The sequence below is a fragment of the Apis florea genome, unplaced genomic scaffold (genome assembly GCF_048593485.1).
Source record: "Apis florea isolate Af1SG1 unplaced genomic scaffold, ASM4859348v1 contig_2350_pilon, whole genome shotgun sequence".
In the NCBI taxonomy this organism is placed as follows: domain Eukaryota; kingdom Metazoa; phylum Arthropoda; class Insecta; order Hymenoptera; family Apidae; genus Apis; species Apis florea.
In genome coordinates, this window is record NW_028256565.1 from 6,235,036 (window position 1) to 6,252,127 (window position 17,092).

The window sequence follows — 17,092 nt, forward strand, 5'->3', positions numbered from 1 at the left end:
ATATAAAAAGTTTTCTATTTATTTACATATATATTTCAAACATATTATATTATTTTCTGTCTGAAGTCGTGATATGGATTAAAATTTTAAAATTATATAAAATGATTATCAACTTTGAAATAGAATGTATATTTGCAAATTTTTAAAAAAATTTAATTCTAACTTTCAATGTTATGAAAATTGATAATTTAAGAAAATACACAAAATATAAAATTTTCATGTGTCAATACATAGATTAATAAAGAATTAATTTTAAATAATGTTTACAGAATATTGAACTTAATACTCATCAAATGTTTTATCAAATTATTGCAAAAATCTTAAATATTTATACATTATTATATTAATACTATTAGTAATATAAATGTTATATATAGTACTAAAGAAAATATAATGTAACATAAATATTACTAATATCAAACATAATTATAGAAAGGTTTTATAAAATGAATAATACTAACAATGAGGTTCAATTTACTATCAAATTAACAAAATATAATATAAATTTTTCATTTGTCATACATAATGTAAACGAGCATTTGGAAATTATTATTTGAAATTTAGTTTAATATGCATAATCTACAGGTCAAAAATTTGAAAAAAAAATTAATTTTTAAGAATACGGTACAAAAATGTGATAAATAAAAAGTTGGTAATTTTATACAATATCAAATCAATAATGATTTAATAGCGCAAAATTATAAGTTATACATAAAACAAAGACAGGAATTTACAATATGTAATACAAAATGGTCACAGGAAAAAATAAAAATATGAAACTATCATAGTATTCATACTTCTAATACACACTTACATGAAATAATGTCTTGTAAATGTACACTAATTGTGATTAAGTATATCAATTCTATTTTCCTTAATTGTAGGTCACATTGCAAACTCTTACTAGATTAACAAAGATTCTGGACGTTATAATTCTTAAGCAGGAAGCCTCTAACTTTCTTATATTTAAAGGATGAAAACGTTAAAATAATTCACACCATTCATTGTACCGTACTATTAAATTTCATTAAATCATCTAATATAATTCAATGATAATTAAAGTCTTGATTTCTATTTGATTACAATGTTATGAATCATGGAAATAAAAGGAAGAAGATAAATAATCTGATAGATATCAGCGCATACGATAAGTATTAGTCTCATGTACTTGGCACAACTCTCCTTTGAAGTCCAATTCAATGCTGAAATCCAAATCTCTGTAGTTCCTTGCATTGGGCTTCATTGAAAATACACCATATATTTCTTCTCCTTTCTTAACAGTCATATATTCATCAAAGTAGAATACAGTTTGTTTCCAATGAGTATACTGTACTTCTGGTGCTGTACTGAAGCCGATACGTTTGTGGCACTTGGTGAATTCGATGTTAAAGAATGTGACTAATGCTTGCACATAGTCATTTCTACGAACTTGTAGCGTAAATGGCGATGAAAATTCTAAATCAGCCTTAGTTACTGTGTATAAATCAACTTCTTTAATGAGGCATGCATTTGTAACAACTTGTTTTGGGTCCACAACATCCACTAGAGGTTCACTAATTGCTACTTTTCTTATACTACTCATATCAAATCCATATACATCATCCCACCAGTTTATTTTTTCATCTTTATATTGTCTATCTTCAATGCCACAAATAAATAAAGTTGCTTTATCAGGAAATAACATTCCATCTTCACGAAGCCATTTATCTCTAGCAAAAAGCACTGTATCTAACATTGATTCATAAAATAAACAATAACCCATCCATTCAGAAATAATTATATCAACTTTTTCAATGCCATCAGGTAGCGAAACCTCTTCAACTTTGCCTTTAAGTATTGTTATGACATTTGACAGTTGATTTGCTTCCACAATTTTTTCTGCATATTCAACAATATTAGAACACTCAATACCAATAACTCTGGCTGCTCCAGCTTTAGCAGCAAACATTGAAAGTATACCAGTTCCACAGCCAATATCAAGAACAGTTTTTCCTTTGAAAAGGTGTTTATTGTGATACATAGAATTACGATAAGTCACTGTACGCACTTCATCCTTCAGCATTTCTTCATGAATTCCATAATGTGCATATGAGTCAAAATAATAATCTCGAGATGTCATATCATCCACAGATATAGATTCCCTACAAGATGATGGTGTTGCATCTTTGTTTAATGCAGTATTTTCTGTAACTTCCATAGATTCCATTTTTGACACCTATAATAATACAAAAACAAAAATTATTAATGACAAAATATAATATATATATTATATTCTATATCATTAATAATTTTATATATATATATATATATATATATATATATATATATATAATTAATCTAAAATATATATATATATATATATATAATTAATTTAAAAGAATATAAAATATCTTAATTATACTGATATTACCAATATTAGATGAGAATATAATGTTGTATTAAAAAAATATATTTCTATAATAATTAAACATATTAATTAAATTATTATTCATTTTATGAAAAATATTATAACTAATTAGGATTTATACATATTAAGAAAAAAATCTATAAACACGTGATATGAATTCATTATCTTAAATTAAAATATATAAATTTTTTTTCATTTAATATAATAAAAATTATTATTATGTATATATAATAAAAATTAATATTAAATTAATTACAATGTTGTTCATCAGTAACAGAAAACTTAAAGACTTCACAACGATGAAGTCGTTAAATATACTCGTTTTCGTCGACACCAAAGACGTACACGTGCCCGCCAAAACGAATGGCGTCTATTTAAGATCGAATGATCAAACGAGATTCTTTACACGCACACATATTTCTGTATTATCATATGAAAAATACAAGCACATACAAAGGATTGAACGTAATCTAATTTTCTTGTAATAATATTAACAAATAATTTCAAACGATTAAAAATTATTCTTAAAAATATGTCTAGGAAACTTAAAGAAATAAATCCGAGCTAATCAATTTGTCTTTAAGATACTTAGCTATAGTGAAAACTATAATGACAAACGACATTCAAACATTTTCTTCTTTTAAAAGTTTATGAAATATCGCTCATTACTCGTAATCATATTAATATATCAAAAATATTGTTAAGATTTTTTCTCTTTACTTTTATGAAAATATTGAGCTAAAACTTACTGAATTCTCTGCTGTGCACATGCCACTCTGGTTGATTTCTACCGGCACTTCATTACTCGACGCCATTTTGTTCCGCGTCACAGCAGACGACCACAGACAGGAACGTAACATGAAGGCACATGGCAAAATCTAAATATGATTCTGTCAACAAATATTCAAACAGTGATTATTGAAAATAATCGAATTTACTCGTTGATTTATTTTACAGATTTTATAATGATGTTTAATTGAAACTTATGTTTCGGATTAACTAATATTTTATTTAAATATAATTGTCTTTGCTTGTAAATAAGTGAAAAAATAACTAATGTCAAAATTACATATATACATTTATAAATTTATAGATTTTTTAAAAAAAATCTTATTCTTCATTAATCCTTATTTTTTATCCTTATTATTTAATATTATAATTATAATATATTATAAAATTCTCGGAATAATATACATTAATCTATAAACATATATTCAATTAAAGAAATTAATTGAATGTTCAAGTATATATATATATATATATATATATATATATATAAGTATATATATATATACTCAAGTATATATATATATATACGTATACATAATATATGATATATATATATATATTTTAAAGATTAAAATTAGCATTATTTATTTTAATGAATGTACAATATTATATTTTACATTTAAGAATAATAAAAATATTTGTGATGTATATTCTAGAAATTGTAATATATTTTATACATACTAATATATTTAAATTATAAATTCTTTATTCGTTTTTCATATTAGAATCATATCAATCATTATATGACATAGAAATTATATAATGTTTCGCACAATACATCATATAATTATTATTTTAAAAAAATATCGATTTCAAAACATTATTTTATTTAAAAAACAAATATTTATACTTTTGGTAATCCATATGATACATATACATTAAATTTAATAATAAAAAATACACCAATATTTGTTATAGTGAGAATATGAAATTATTTTTATCCAAATATTCTTAAAAGAAATGATAGAACGTCCCAAATCATGATGTTATGAACACATTGATACATCCCTGTCATATGCGCAGTGCGGTCTTTCTATTATTTCAATTTTTATCTTAAATAGATATTCATTTATTTTTAAACCTTATTGAAAAATCTTAACTTATTAACATAATAATATAGCTATTAAAATTATTAATAATTTATCAATAAGATAATATTTTTAATTTCGTATCTTTGGTCAGTTGTTTTCAGAGAGTGCAAAGACATCATCCAATAGGAGTCGAGTGGCTAGCTGACAAGTTGCGTCGGGGTGGAAATGGGCAGGGAACAGGAGCTTGTACGCATTCGAGCCGAGAAGTGTTGGTTTGACGAAAGGGGTCAGGTTCCGTGTCTACGTGATTTTTCCTGTGTTATTACTTTCAATAATATAATGTAAATTTCGACTTTAATGTCATACACATCCCAGTGTCTTAAGATTATTTATATGGAGATCGTGGAGCGCTAGAAGATGCTGGTAAGGAAACAGGCGGGAGCAAAGTTGACGTAGAAACAAGTGCGCAAAGATTGTATAGTTGAGTTCTTTTTTCTGCCGTGCGTACCGAGAAAGTAAAATCCGTGCTTTTGTTATGTAGTTACAACGCTTTCGCAGGTCATTTACTTCGGACGAATGTCTCACCTAAAGTACCTTCGAGGTTACAACTATTACCTGATGTCTGAGAAATCGACAGGCTGTCACGAACGTAGTGGACTCCGTTTTGAAAACGTGGTTAAGATATCAAAGTATGAGTTTTATTTCAACGAAATATCTTCGTGCGAAAGTTCTTGTTTATCGTAGGATAATTTCGATTTAAAAATAATCTGTACCTGCGAGGCATGACCGCCTACATAAACAATAGCTCATCATACAAGACAGTTGATGTTTTTAAATCAATTTTGATACTTTTATTTTTCGGTTATCGTTAATAATAATAGAAATATAATTTAAAACGAAATTAGATGTTAATGGTATATTTAGATGAAAAATTAATAATAATTACTTAAAATTTTATTGATATTATATATTATTATAATTTTTTATTAAAGCTGTATAACAAAATATTAAAATTTTAAATATATTTCTTATTATTGTATTATAATTAGAGAATGAATGTATAATAAAATATTTATAAAAGTATGTCATGAAAAATTATACATAAAAAAAACTATAAATCTTAAATATAGATATATCTTTTGTTACAGGGAGACGATCCACCGTACCTATCAGTGGGTACGGAGGTTAGTGCTAAATACAAGGGTGCCTTCTGTGAAGCAAAAATTCGAAAAGTAGTAAGATCAGTAAAATGCAGAGTGACTTATAAACAAGGTTTGGGTACAGCAACAGTAGCTGATGATCAGATAAAAGGAACTTTAAGAGTAGGTGCAGCTGTTGAAGCTAAACATGGAGATAGAAAAGAATATGTGGAAGCTACTATTACTAAAATCCAAGATTGCAGTCAATATACTGTAGTTTTTGATGATGGAGATATTACAACATTAAGAAGAACTGCACTTTGTCTAAAAAGTGGACGACATTTTGCAGAAAGTGAAACTTTGGACCAACTTCCTTTGACACATCCAGAGCATTTTGGCAATCCAGTAATTGGAGGTAGAAGAGGACGGCGCTCTAGACAAGCACAGTGAGTACAATGAAATAATATTTATAGTATAATTTTGTAATATAATTTGAATTAATATTTATCAAAGAATTATTATTAAAGAGATGAAAGTAGTGATGATGAAGATAGCCCTCCACGAGGAACTCGTGATTCAGGTTCTAGTGGAACTGGAAAAGAAGGAATGGAGACAGAACCTGAAATTGGACGAGTTGTATGTGTGGAACTTGGGGACAAAAAGAAGAAAGATAATTGGTTTCCTGGATTAGTAGTTGCACCTACTGCTCAAGATACAGTGAGAATTAGAGTAAGAGATGACTATCTTGTGCGCTCATTTAAGGATGCACGATAGTAAGTTTAAATTGTATTTATATGTAAACAAGTTTTATGAAAAATATGAGTACATAAATATTATAGATATATATGAAGTTATTCATATATTATATTCATATATTTACGATTTATGATAAGTTTACAAATAAAATAATATTAATATGTTAAATTTTTTTTTTTTCATTAATTTTTCATTAAAATATTTTTTATTTAGAACTACGAGATGTTTAATAATTTTTCTAACATGCAATATCAGATATATAAAATTTATTTAGTTTATTATTAATTTTCATTAAAAAATATTTATTAAAAATTAATTTTTACAATATTACTGTTTATTTAAATATTTTTTTTTTATATTACTATGATATTTTTTGCATATTCAGTTATACAGTTCCGAAGAAAGAAGCCACTGAATTTACAAAAGAACTTGTCAACAAAGTTGAAAATAGCACATTGAAGGTTGCAGTAGAAAAGGCATTACTATTTTTAGAAAAGAATGAGTTACCTCCTCATTGGGATAGAGATTCTCTTTTTGGGCATTCTGTATCAAGTGGAAACAGTGATTCAGATGGAGAACTTGATTCTGATGTAAGATTTTTTTTCTATAGTTATAATTTATTGTTTTCACATATTATAAAATTTATTTATTTTGCAGAGTTCTGATGACGAACCACGTGAAGAAAAAGATCATTTTGTAGCACAATTATATAAATTTATGGATGATCGAGGAACACCTATTAACAATTGCCCAATGATTGGTTCTGAGGATATAGATTTATATAGATTATTTCGTGCCGTTTATAAATTAGGAGGTTACAATCGTGTAACAAATCAAAATCAATGGAAATTGATAACGCGTCGCCTGAGTTTTACAATGCAAAATTCACCATCTACGCACAATTTGGTTAAACAAGCTTATAAAAAATTCTTACACTCTTTTGAAGATTTTTATAGAAAATTAGGTTGTACTATGGTAAATCATCCAAGAGGTACTATGCGTAAACAACGTCCTGGAAGAAGTTTGATTAGAGATAAGGACAGAAATACACCTGTACCTCCTCAAGTATCAGTTAAAAATGAAAAAGAAGAAGAAGATAAAAAAATTATGGAAGAAGAAAAAAAGGAAAAGAAAGAAGCTAAGAAAGAACCAATAAAGGAAGAAGAAATTGTTAAAATAAAAAAGAAAGACGAATTTGAGGAAAGCGGTAGTGGACAAGAAAGTGATGTGAATATTGAGGGTGAAGCTGAATCATCATCCAGTGAAAAATCTCAAAAAATTTCAACATCATTATCATTACCAAATAGAGGTAAATCTAAAAATAAAGAAGACTCAAAGAAAAAAGTAATAGAAAAAAAGAAAAATGAATTTAAAAGACAAGAAAAAAAAGATGATAAAATAAAAGAAGAGGATGCTACTAAAACAAGATCAAAATCTAAAGATGATAATGTAAAAGGTAAAACGCCTTCTGAAAATAGAGAAACACGAACTCCATCAAGAGAATCAGAAAGAAAAACTTTATCTAAACAAAGACGATTAATAGATGAAGATTTAAAAAGACGAGGAAGGAAACGAAAAGAATATGAAGTAGAAAAGTCACGTACAGATGAACAGTTAACAGATTCAGCTCCTTGTTATAAAGGGCCTGTGGAATTAGGAGATAGATTGAAAGTTTATTATGGACCTACTCATGAGTCTAAAGTTACTTATGAAGCAAAGATTATTGACATGGAGAAAGATGGTACAGAACCAATGTATTTAGTACATTATACTGGATGGAATACAAGATATGATGAATGGATTAAACCATCAAGAATAGCACAGAATTTTACACAAGCTCAAGGAAGAGTAAAACGGATTAAAGCTACTTCAAGACCTCAAACTCCTAGTACGAATTTATCGAATAATATAAATAAATCATCAAAAATGGTTTCTAATACTAATTCAAATACATCTCAAAATCGACGTCGAGCACAAAGTGTTGCACCTACATCAATTTCGTCTTCAACGAAAGAGGTCAAAAGAGAAGATAAAGATAAAGAAATATCTCAACCAGTTAGATCTACAACTCCATTGTCTGTTATAAGTTCTAGCTCTAGAACTAAAAGTCCAGCAACACCAGCGAATAATCGTCAAACACGAACAAGAAATAATGATATATCCAATATAGAACATCGAAGACGAACTAGAAGAACTTCTGGACATGCAGATATAGTTCCATCAGAAACTGAAGAAAGTGAAACATATGATTCAGATACTACAGAATCTGAACAAACAAGAACTAAATCTAAAACTACAGAGGAAAGAAAACGTAGGGAAGCTAGATATAGAGTAGAAGATAAAATAAAACCCGAGGAAACTAGTGAGGGTGAAGAAGATAAAGATAATTTGGAAGAACCGCGTAGAGGTAGACGTTTAAGAAGGACAATTAGTAAATCGCAAGGTATAAAATCTGAACCAGATAGTGACGAAGAACAGCCAAAAGGTCGAGATTTTGATTTAAATCAAATACGATCTGAATTAAAAGGTTTTGATAAAGCAGTAAAATTAGAACTTGTTAGAGTTGAACCAGATCCAGAAGATGAAATAAAAATAGAAGAAAAAGAGAATGTTGTTTTAGTTTCACCAAAATCAGAAAAAAATTTAGAATCATCAAAATTAGAAACAATGTCTGAATCTAAAATAATAGATAATACAGAAGATATATATGAATTTAAAGAACCAGAACCATTTGAATTTGAAGTACGAAATAAGCGAGATACGAGTGGAGAAAAAGATAAAATAAAAAAGAGAGTATTTGAAGATGAACCAAAAAGTCCTAAGAAGAAACAAAAAATAGTATCACCAGTAATAAAAGAAACTAAATCAGAAATAGATATTGATTCACGAAAAAAAGTAAAAAAATTATTTAGTAAAAGAGTTGATGATATTACAGATAATTTAGCTTCTCATAAATTACAATCTACATCATTAACAACATGTGAAGAAGCATTTGATAAACTTTGTGAGTCACCACCATTTAATCAAGTAAAACCTATACCCATCATTGAGGAAACAAATAAGATAAGTAATGGTATAGATCTTTTATTTAGTGATTTACCTGGAGATGATGATGCTACTCATGATGATTCAGAAGATCGTTTAATAATATCAGAAGCAGAAGTTTCAGAAGCAGAACAAGAAAACTTATTTACATATCAACAAGAAATGTTCCCTTCTAATGATGCAAATGATTCAATAGAATTAAATAAAGAAGATTCAAATTTACAAATTGAATCAATAAGAGAAGATACAACATTATCAGTTTCAAATAAATCTGATATTCTTGTTGAACCAAAGGAAATAATTAAATCTCCATTACATAGTCAATCTCCAGAATTAAAATCATTGGAATCAAAATTATTAGATATAACACCTGTTTCATCTCCAATTGTAACAGTTCCAGCACCAATTAGTGCAAGATTACCAGCTACATCTACAATAGAAGAAAAACTTTCAGCTGCAATGGCTTTTCGTAATAAAACTAAAGATATGAAGAAAGAAGAAGAAATTTCCGAAGTTGTATGGAAATCTTCAAAAGAAATTTGTAAAAAGTTAGATATTCCAGTTGTACAAAAAAATAAAGAAGATCAACATGGATCTAAAATTGAAAGTGAAAATAAAAAACAAGAAGATGAAGATATTATAATTAATAATGAAGATCAATGTAAAGAAATAATGTGTGTGGTAATTAAACAAGAAGAAGAAGAACTTCAACAATTTAAACTAAAAAAAGAAATAGAAATAAAAAAATTTGTTGAAACTAAAATAGAACATAAAAAAATACAAGAAGAAGAAGAATGGAAATGTATAGAAAATGATAAATCTAAAAAAATAGAAGATGAATTTAAAGAGCATGATTTTAACAAAGAAAAAGAAAAAGAAAAACATAAGAAAATAATTAGTCAAGATGTGGTAGATTCTGCAGATAGTAGTGATTCTGAACAGAGGCTAATAATTGATAATGAAGAATCACAAGATGTAAAAACTTCATCAAATTTTGATGTTAAATTAAAAGCAGAATTAGATAGGCTTCAAGACACACAAGAAAGATATTCACAATTACAAATACAAAAATCTATGCAATCATTAAAACACCAACAACAAGAATGTGAATTTAAAAGTGAAATTAAAGAAATATCTATTACAAAAACAGATGAAGAAGGAGAAACAATTAATTCTTTGCTTTGTGAAGAAGAAATACCAGGTTCACCAGCACCTATTACTGAAAGTATAGAACAAATAAATGCTGGTCCATCTTGTACACCTCCAAAAGTTGAAACTACAGAAAGTAATATAGTACTAATGGAAATGCCATTTGCAAGTGCACCTACATCTGGTCAAAGTACAACCAGCAGTACTGTTGCTACTCTTAGTATGGCATTGCCAAAAACTGTAGAAACATCTGTTCCAGTTTCTTTATCTATACAACAAAATCCTACTCTTGGTGTGAGGCAACAATCTCATCATCAACATTTACCTGCACTAATGTCTGCACAGAGAAGAGAAAGCAATGAAGCAGCACCTGTAATGGATAATACTCCTCCAACTACACCTGATTCAAGTATTTCCAATATTTCTGGATCTCCAAGAGAAGAAAGAACAGGTGGTTCATCACCAACTTCGGAGGATAATATGAAACATAATCGTGATAGTTCTGAAGCAGATAATGATAGCGGTGGTAAAGGTCCAGGATTTAGTGAAGATGATACATTGCCAAATATTGAAGGAAATTCTGCAGATAGAATATTAAAACCACCAGCAAAACGATCTATTGAAGAAACACAATCTCCTAAAAAACGTAAAAGAAGTAGAAAGCATTCAGAATGTGATAAAAACACTACTAAAAAAACAGGAAGACATAGTAATAGACATGGTAGACATGGTGGTGGAAGTGATAGCGATGATACAAGTGAAGGTTCTAATTTATGTGGAGTTAATTCAACTTCAACAAATCATACGAATATAAGTAGTGTTCCTGATTTGAGTAATTACTCATCAAGATCACCTCGACCTACAAAATATAATTTTTATGTGGAATTAGGTAAAAAGTTAGATAGTTTCCATTTTAATTTTATTTTATTAATTATAAAAAAATTTATTAATTTTTTCTTATATTATAGATCCTGAATTGGATGGTAGTCAAAGGATAGCTGTATTGCAGCAAAAATTAGCTGAATTACGTAAAACATATAATGCTGTGAAAGTTGAACTTGCTGCTATTGAAAGACGCAGAAAAAAGTTAAGAAGGAGAGAACGAGAAGGTAAAAATTTTATATATATATTTTTTTTTCAATTTTTAGTGTTTTTATAAATAAAATGTTATATAAAAATTTTTACATAAAATTTTTTTTATATACAAAAAATGTATTTAATTTGGTTCTAGCCATAAAGGCAGCTAAAGCAGAAATGCAACAGGCTTGTTCGTGATGAGCTGCCTTCAAATATCCTAATTTATTTAATCTGCGTTAAAGAAACTTTTATACAACACTGATAAATAATAGAATAGAATCACTGTATGGACACCCTGCAATTACAGCAGATTTCATGACAATTTTTATCTACCTAATATTGTTTAGGTAATTTTTTCTCTATTAATATAAATTGTAGATATAGATATAAGATTTAGTAAAGGAGGAACATTTATCAGAATGAAAAAATATATTCATATGTGCTTTGTGTTGTACATTGTTTTATCAAGATCATAATATGACAGTTAAAAATTTTTATCCTTTAATTTGTCATTTCACCTGCTCAGATGCAAAGTACAAATTATCGAACTTGATGATCATTTCATCGTTCATTCTTGTTTTTTAAGAAAAGGCTGAGAAAAATGTTACCGATAGTGTGTTATTGTAAAGACATCTTGGGAACAAATAATTGTCATAAGCCGTCTATCATTTTTGTTTCGAATATAGTTTTTAGCAGTTGAGCTGTTTTCAAGACGATAAAAAGATGTCAACAACCATTGCATTCTTTCTAGGATAGAAAATTTTGTATATATTAGAATATAGTAATGTTATAGTGATTCACAATATATATATATATATATATAATTAGAATTTTAGCACTCTTATGATCGAAATTTTTTATTTAAAGAATAAAATGTTGCAATTTAATATAATTTTTAAAGTAATAAAAAAAATGATCATATTCAAAGCAATGTACGTAAACAATTTATGAATGGATGATTGTACATTGATATGCATGTGAAATATAGCACAATTTTAATTTCTAAAAAAGAATTACTTTTATTTATGTAAATAATTTACACAAATAAAATATCGTATTATAGTTATTCTTAAACATAAAATATTAAGATTTATTGTAATTAATAATCATATTCGTACTTCAAATTAAATTTCTTGACAAAAGGCATAAAATTGGATTTTTATGCAATTGTCATGAATGCAGCTCAACAACATTTATCAATTTACAGCCTTTTGCATTATATTCGAAAAATTGCTGCCATTGTGCTTTAATCATCAAATAGGTATTAGACGTTCATCGTCATATATATCGTAATTGGTCAAAGATGCATTTATATTTCTATTTGAGAGTTAAAGTACCTCAGGTACTAAATTAAAAGAAAATGAAAAATTAAATTTAAGAAACAAGTTGCAGAAAACAAAATCAAATACCCCTGAATGGAATTAAATTTGTACGAAGACATGTTGGCTGAGAAAAGAATGAAATTTTATATAGATATATATATATTATATATTTTTTATAAAAAAATCAGTCGCGGACATGCTTTATGGTATCAGACAACATGATCATACATTGGGGGAAAAATGAAAGAAAATTAGGAGTTGGGCTCCATAAATCTTTGTACATATTTTACATCGTGTGTGTTAAAGACACTCGTAAGTCAGGTTTTAGTAGTTTATCGCACACAAGTATAGCTACATATATTATTGTATAATGGTTTCAGAAATCTTGCAGTAGCACATGCTAAATATTTGTTTTAAGAAGTCAAGACGATGTGTATCGACACTCAATCAAATAATAAACAGAATGTATTTTAACTTCGCGTAAAAAGAATAAAAACAGAGAATGTCTTATTTATATTTCATTGTTTATTATTTTTTATTGTTTATTATAAATGATCTCATCAGAAATATATAAAAAATTTTATTTTCAAAAGTTTTCATTATTCAAAATAACAACATGAAAATAGTTTAAAACATTTAATACAAAAGCATTGTAATATAATGTATTTGTATAATGTAACTCAATTTAATAAACTACAAAATAATTAACAGCAAGATTGCAAACAATAATATTCAAATATTAATATCAATCATATTTTTTCTTTTTGATTATTGTTATAAATAAATTTGTTATATAAGATATTATTTAAATATTATATATATTTTAATATTATTAATTGAATTTCATAGTTTAAACTAGATATATGAAGTATACATTTTTGTCAAAATAATCATTTTTAAATATAATATTATTTAAATGAATCTCTATTTATTAATTTAAAAAATAATAAATAAATATAACATTATCTTATAAATCTTGAATATATGTGTCTGCTACTTCATTATGATCTATCATTATCTTTATTATGTACTTTACATATTTAGGCAATAATATTTGTAAAAAAATATTATACAGGTATTGGATATTAATTTCAGGATATTGATTAAATATATAAATAAACTATTATGTACATATATTGATCACAGATACATAACTTTATATTGTCTTTTCTTATGTAATAATGATAACATATTGAATAAAACAAATAATATTAAAATATTTAAGAATATATAACAAATGACGAACTATTTGAGTGACGAACGCATCCTTATCTTCTAAAAACAAATTTTCTCTTTGTAAATCATGAATTACATGTGAAATAATACATATAGTAAGCACAATGTGGATTGTGTCGCCAACCAATAATATTGTTCTACGTGACATTTAATTGTGTTAGCGAATATTGTTAAGAAATAAATCCTATCTTAACAAATTATAGTAATATCATTTATCCTTGTATTATTCTTAAAATGATTTTTAGTTTTTTAAAATATAAAATATTGTAATTAATTAAAATTTTTATTTTGAAAGTTGTTATTTTGAAAATTATTATAAATTATTCATTATATTGCAACTTAGAGGTAAACAAATTTCAAATTTTGTTAAACTCTGCATAATAATATATATTAATATGATATAATTATGCAAATATTCTTATTATTATAGTTTTATACATATATTTTATATATAAAACCATTAATATTTAATAACAAATGAAACATGATTACTTTATGTATATTAGTATTGACAATTTTGTGTATCTAATATATAATGCTAGTAAACATCTGTCAATAAAATGATTTCTTATTTTTAATTTATTTTTAATTATATATAATGTGACATTATTTAATATTTTAAGAAATTTGACATAGCTATCTATCTTTGTACACCAGCAATTTATATTTGTTAAAGAAGCAATATATTATCTGACATTATTAAAAAATGATTACAAATTTGTTTTTATATATATATATATATATATTATATAATATATAAGTATATATATATATAATAAAAACTATACAGAATACATAACATAAAATATTAATTGAAAAATTTGAACATTAATATTCAAATAAGTTAAAGATATTTATATAAACATACCTAATTTTAATTTTATTTAATATAGTCAAAAAAAAATTTTAATTTTTTTAAAAAGTAATGAAATACAAAGAAATAATTATTATATATATGTTATAATATTAATAAAAAATTATAATTTGTGTAAAAAATAAAAAGTTTATACAATAAATGAATAATTTTAAGAAAAAATTGTATAAAATCATCAAAGACAAGTAAATTAAGCAAATAATTTTATGGATTGCTGAATGAATTGATTAATTATATATATACCTTTTTGTTTAACAATATTATGTTCCTAATAATAAATTATTCAAATAACAATACAAATAAGATACAGAAAATGTTTAATAATATTGAGCGTAAAGATATGCTTTTAATTCTATATGTCAACATGGAGGTGAACTAGATGTTGGCGCAGTATCAACAGTTTGTGTCGAAGTTGATGCAACTGTTGATGACTTTGTTAATCTTCGTTTAGCTAACAAAAATTGTCCCATTAATTCATGATGAGCTTCTAGTCGTTCGATACAATGTAGACATGCCGTTTTAGGTAATGGGTCATTCATGTTTACCTATATGACAAAAGTATAAAAATTATATATTTCTAAATTTTTAAATTAAATTTATTTATTAATATATAATATTATTATTATATATTAATATTATTTATATATTTACACATATATTTTAAAAAATTAGAAACTTTGTTTACATATAAAAGTTCTTAAAATATATAATATGTATATAATATAATAAATAAGTAATTTAAATTAATTTTTAATAAATTAATATAATAATTATATTTAAAAAACTTAATAAAATCATAATAAAATAAACTTTTTTTTATCATGATGTACAATTTTTAATCTTTAAATTATTATATTTGAGTCAATATTGATAAATATGGTTAAAAATTTTATATAAAAAAAATTAAAAATATAACAAGCTGAAATCTTATTTAGTCATATATAAAATATACAAGATAAAAATTTTATTAACAATGATATTGATAAAAATGATTTAAAAAAATATAAAAGTACATAATTAATTTACCGTAATTGGGAGATAAGCATTTATTTTTTCAGCAAGTTTCATTCTTTCACCCTCTTCACCGTATATGTGGATCACGAAACGGTTCATTTTGCTGCAAAGTCTACATATAAAACCCGTGATCACAGCTTTATCTGTGCTACCCATTTCAATTATTTACTAAAATTTATTTTTTTATGTATGATACTTATCGACACCCTATAACCCGACACAAGTCAATAACTTCACACAAAAATTACTATTCTATAAATCGCACAAGATGTTATGCTTCTTTCGAGATTGTTTATCATAGTTCTGAATAACTGGCGCTACAAGCACTGTATTTCTACCATACCATATCAAAATTTTGTAGAGAAAATTGCTTACTCTTCCTTGATATTATAAATTGAATATATAGTCATTTAGTTTAATTAAATAATATTTTTAATTAAATAATATTATATAATAAATATAAAAAATTGAAAATGAATTGTTATAATATATTTAAAGTTTACTAATATTTTAATAATTAAAGATTATGAAGGAAGTTTTAAAGGTTATAAATAAAATTAAAAGAATTGATAAATTAAAATTGTTTTAAATTAAGTTTCTAGCATTGATTATTTTTTAAAGTTAATATTTGATTATTGTAATAATAATATATTTATTTTATATATAATAAATAAAAATAATTTCATTTATTATTATTTTTGTTTATTCTATTTAAACAATTTAAAGTTATTTGATATAGTTTTAATAACATTTATTTTTTGCTATATAAATTATTGCTAATAAGATTATTTGTTATAATATCATTATATTTAATCATTTGTTTAATATCATTTTATTAATTATATTTATTTAATTATATATATCATCACTAATTATCAATAAATAGTTAATTATTAATAATCATAATTTTTTGAAAAATTTATATATTTAGTAATATATATACACATATATAATGTATTATAATTTTTATTAATATTACAAACATAAATTATAAATAAATTATATATTTTATCAATCAAATCTATAATTAAATAATTAAACAAATATTAAGTTACAAAAAATAAAATTTAATTAATATTTAATTTTATATCGCTTATGTACATAAAAAAAGATAAATTTTTGATTTGTATAATGTTAATAGTAGTATTTGAAGTACTGATACAATAATTTATATATCATATTACTTCAATAAAATATGGCGACGATCAGCTGTCTTCTGTCATAATGACATTCATATTGATAAGCATAAGATT

At 25.0% G+C, this 17,092-nt stretch overlaps 3 protein-coding genes across 5 annotated transcripts; 1 reads left to right on the forward strand and 2 right to left on the reverse strand.

Annotated features, from left to right (window-relative positions):
- Positions 1 to 457: 457 nt before the first annotated feature.
- On the reverse strand, positions 458 to 3,297 carry Art1 (arginine methyltransferase 1). 2 transcript variants are annotated; one of them, XM_086904857.1, is made up of 2 exons: positions 3,157 to 3,297; positions 458 to 2,215 (listed from the first exon to the last, which is right to left on the reverse strand). In XM_086904857.1, exons 1-2 carry the CDS (start codon positions 3,265 to 3,267, stop codon positions 1,136 to 1,138), a joined length of 1,191 nt encoding a protein of 396 aa, XP_086760983.1. In that variant the 5' UTR covers positions 3,268 to 3,297; the 3' UTR covers positions 458 to 1,135. The 2 variants fall into 2 exon arrangements, with proteins under 2 accessions (XP_086760983.1, XP_086760984.1); XM_086904858.1 differs by lacking the exon at positions 3,157 to 3,297 and adding an exon at positions 2,664 to 2,795.
- A 1,114-nt stretch (positions 3,298 to 4,411) lies between these two features.
- On the forward strand, positions 4,412 to 14,148 carry htk (AT-rich interaction domain hat-trick). Of its 2 annotated transcripts, XM_086904864.1 has the most exons (8): positions 4,412 to 4,707; positions 4,786 to 4,916; positions 5,376 to 5,812; positions 5,894 to 6,139; positions 6,508 to 6,712; positions 6,780 to 11,205; positions 11,285 to 11,425; positions 11,548 to 14,148. In XM_086904864.1, exons 4-8 carry the CDS (start codon positions 5,973 to 5,975, stop codon positions 11,589 to 11,591), a joined length of 4,983 nt encoding a protein of 1,660 aa, XP_086760990.1. In that variant the 5' UTR covers positions 4,412 to 4,707; positions 4,786 to 4,916; positions 5,376 to 5,812; positions 5,894 to 5,972; the 3' UTR covers positions 11,592 to 14,148. The 2 variants fall into 2 exon arrangements, with proteins under 2 accessions (XP_086760990.1, XP_012345992.2); XM_012490538.3 differs by lacking the exon at positions 4,786 to 4,916 and having other exon boundaries at positions 4,439 to 4,650.
- Positions 14,149 to 14,804: 656 nt separating this feature from the next.
- LOC100865559 (uncharacterized) lies at positions 14,805 to 17,050 on the reverse strand. Its single transcript, XM_003696184.4, has 2 exons — positions 15,852 to 17,050; positions 14,805 to 15,370 (listed from the first exon to the last, which is right to left on the reverse strand). The coding sequence occupies exons 1-2, from the start codon at positions 15,993 to 15,995 to the stop codon at positions 15,185 to 15,187; spliced, it is 330 nt and encodes a 109-aa protein (XP_003696232.1). The 5' UTR covers positions 15,996 to 17,050; the 3' UTR covers positions 14,805 to 15,184.
- Between the last annotated feature and the right edge of the window lie 42 nt (positions 17,051 to 17,092).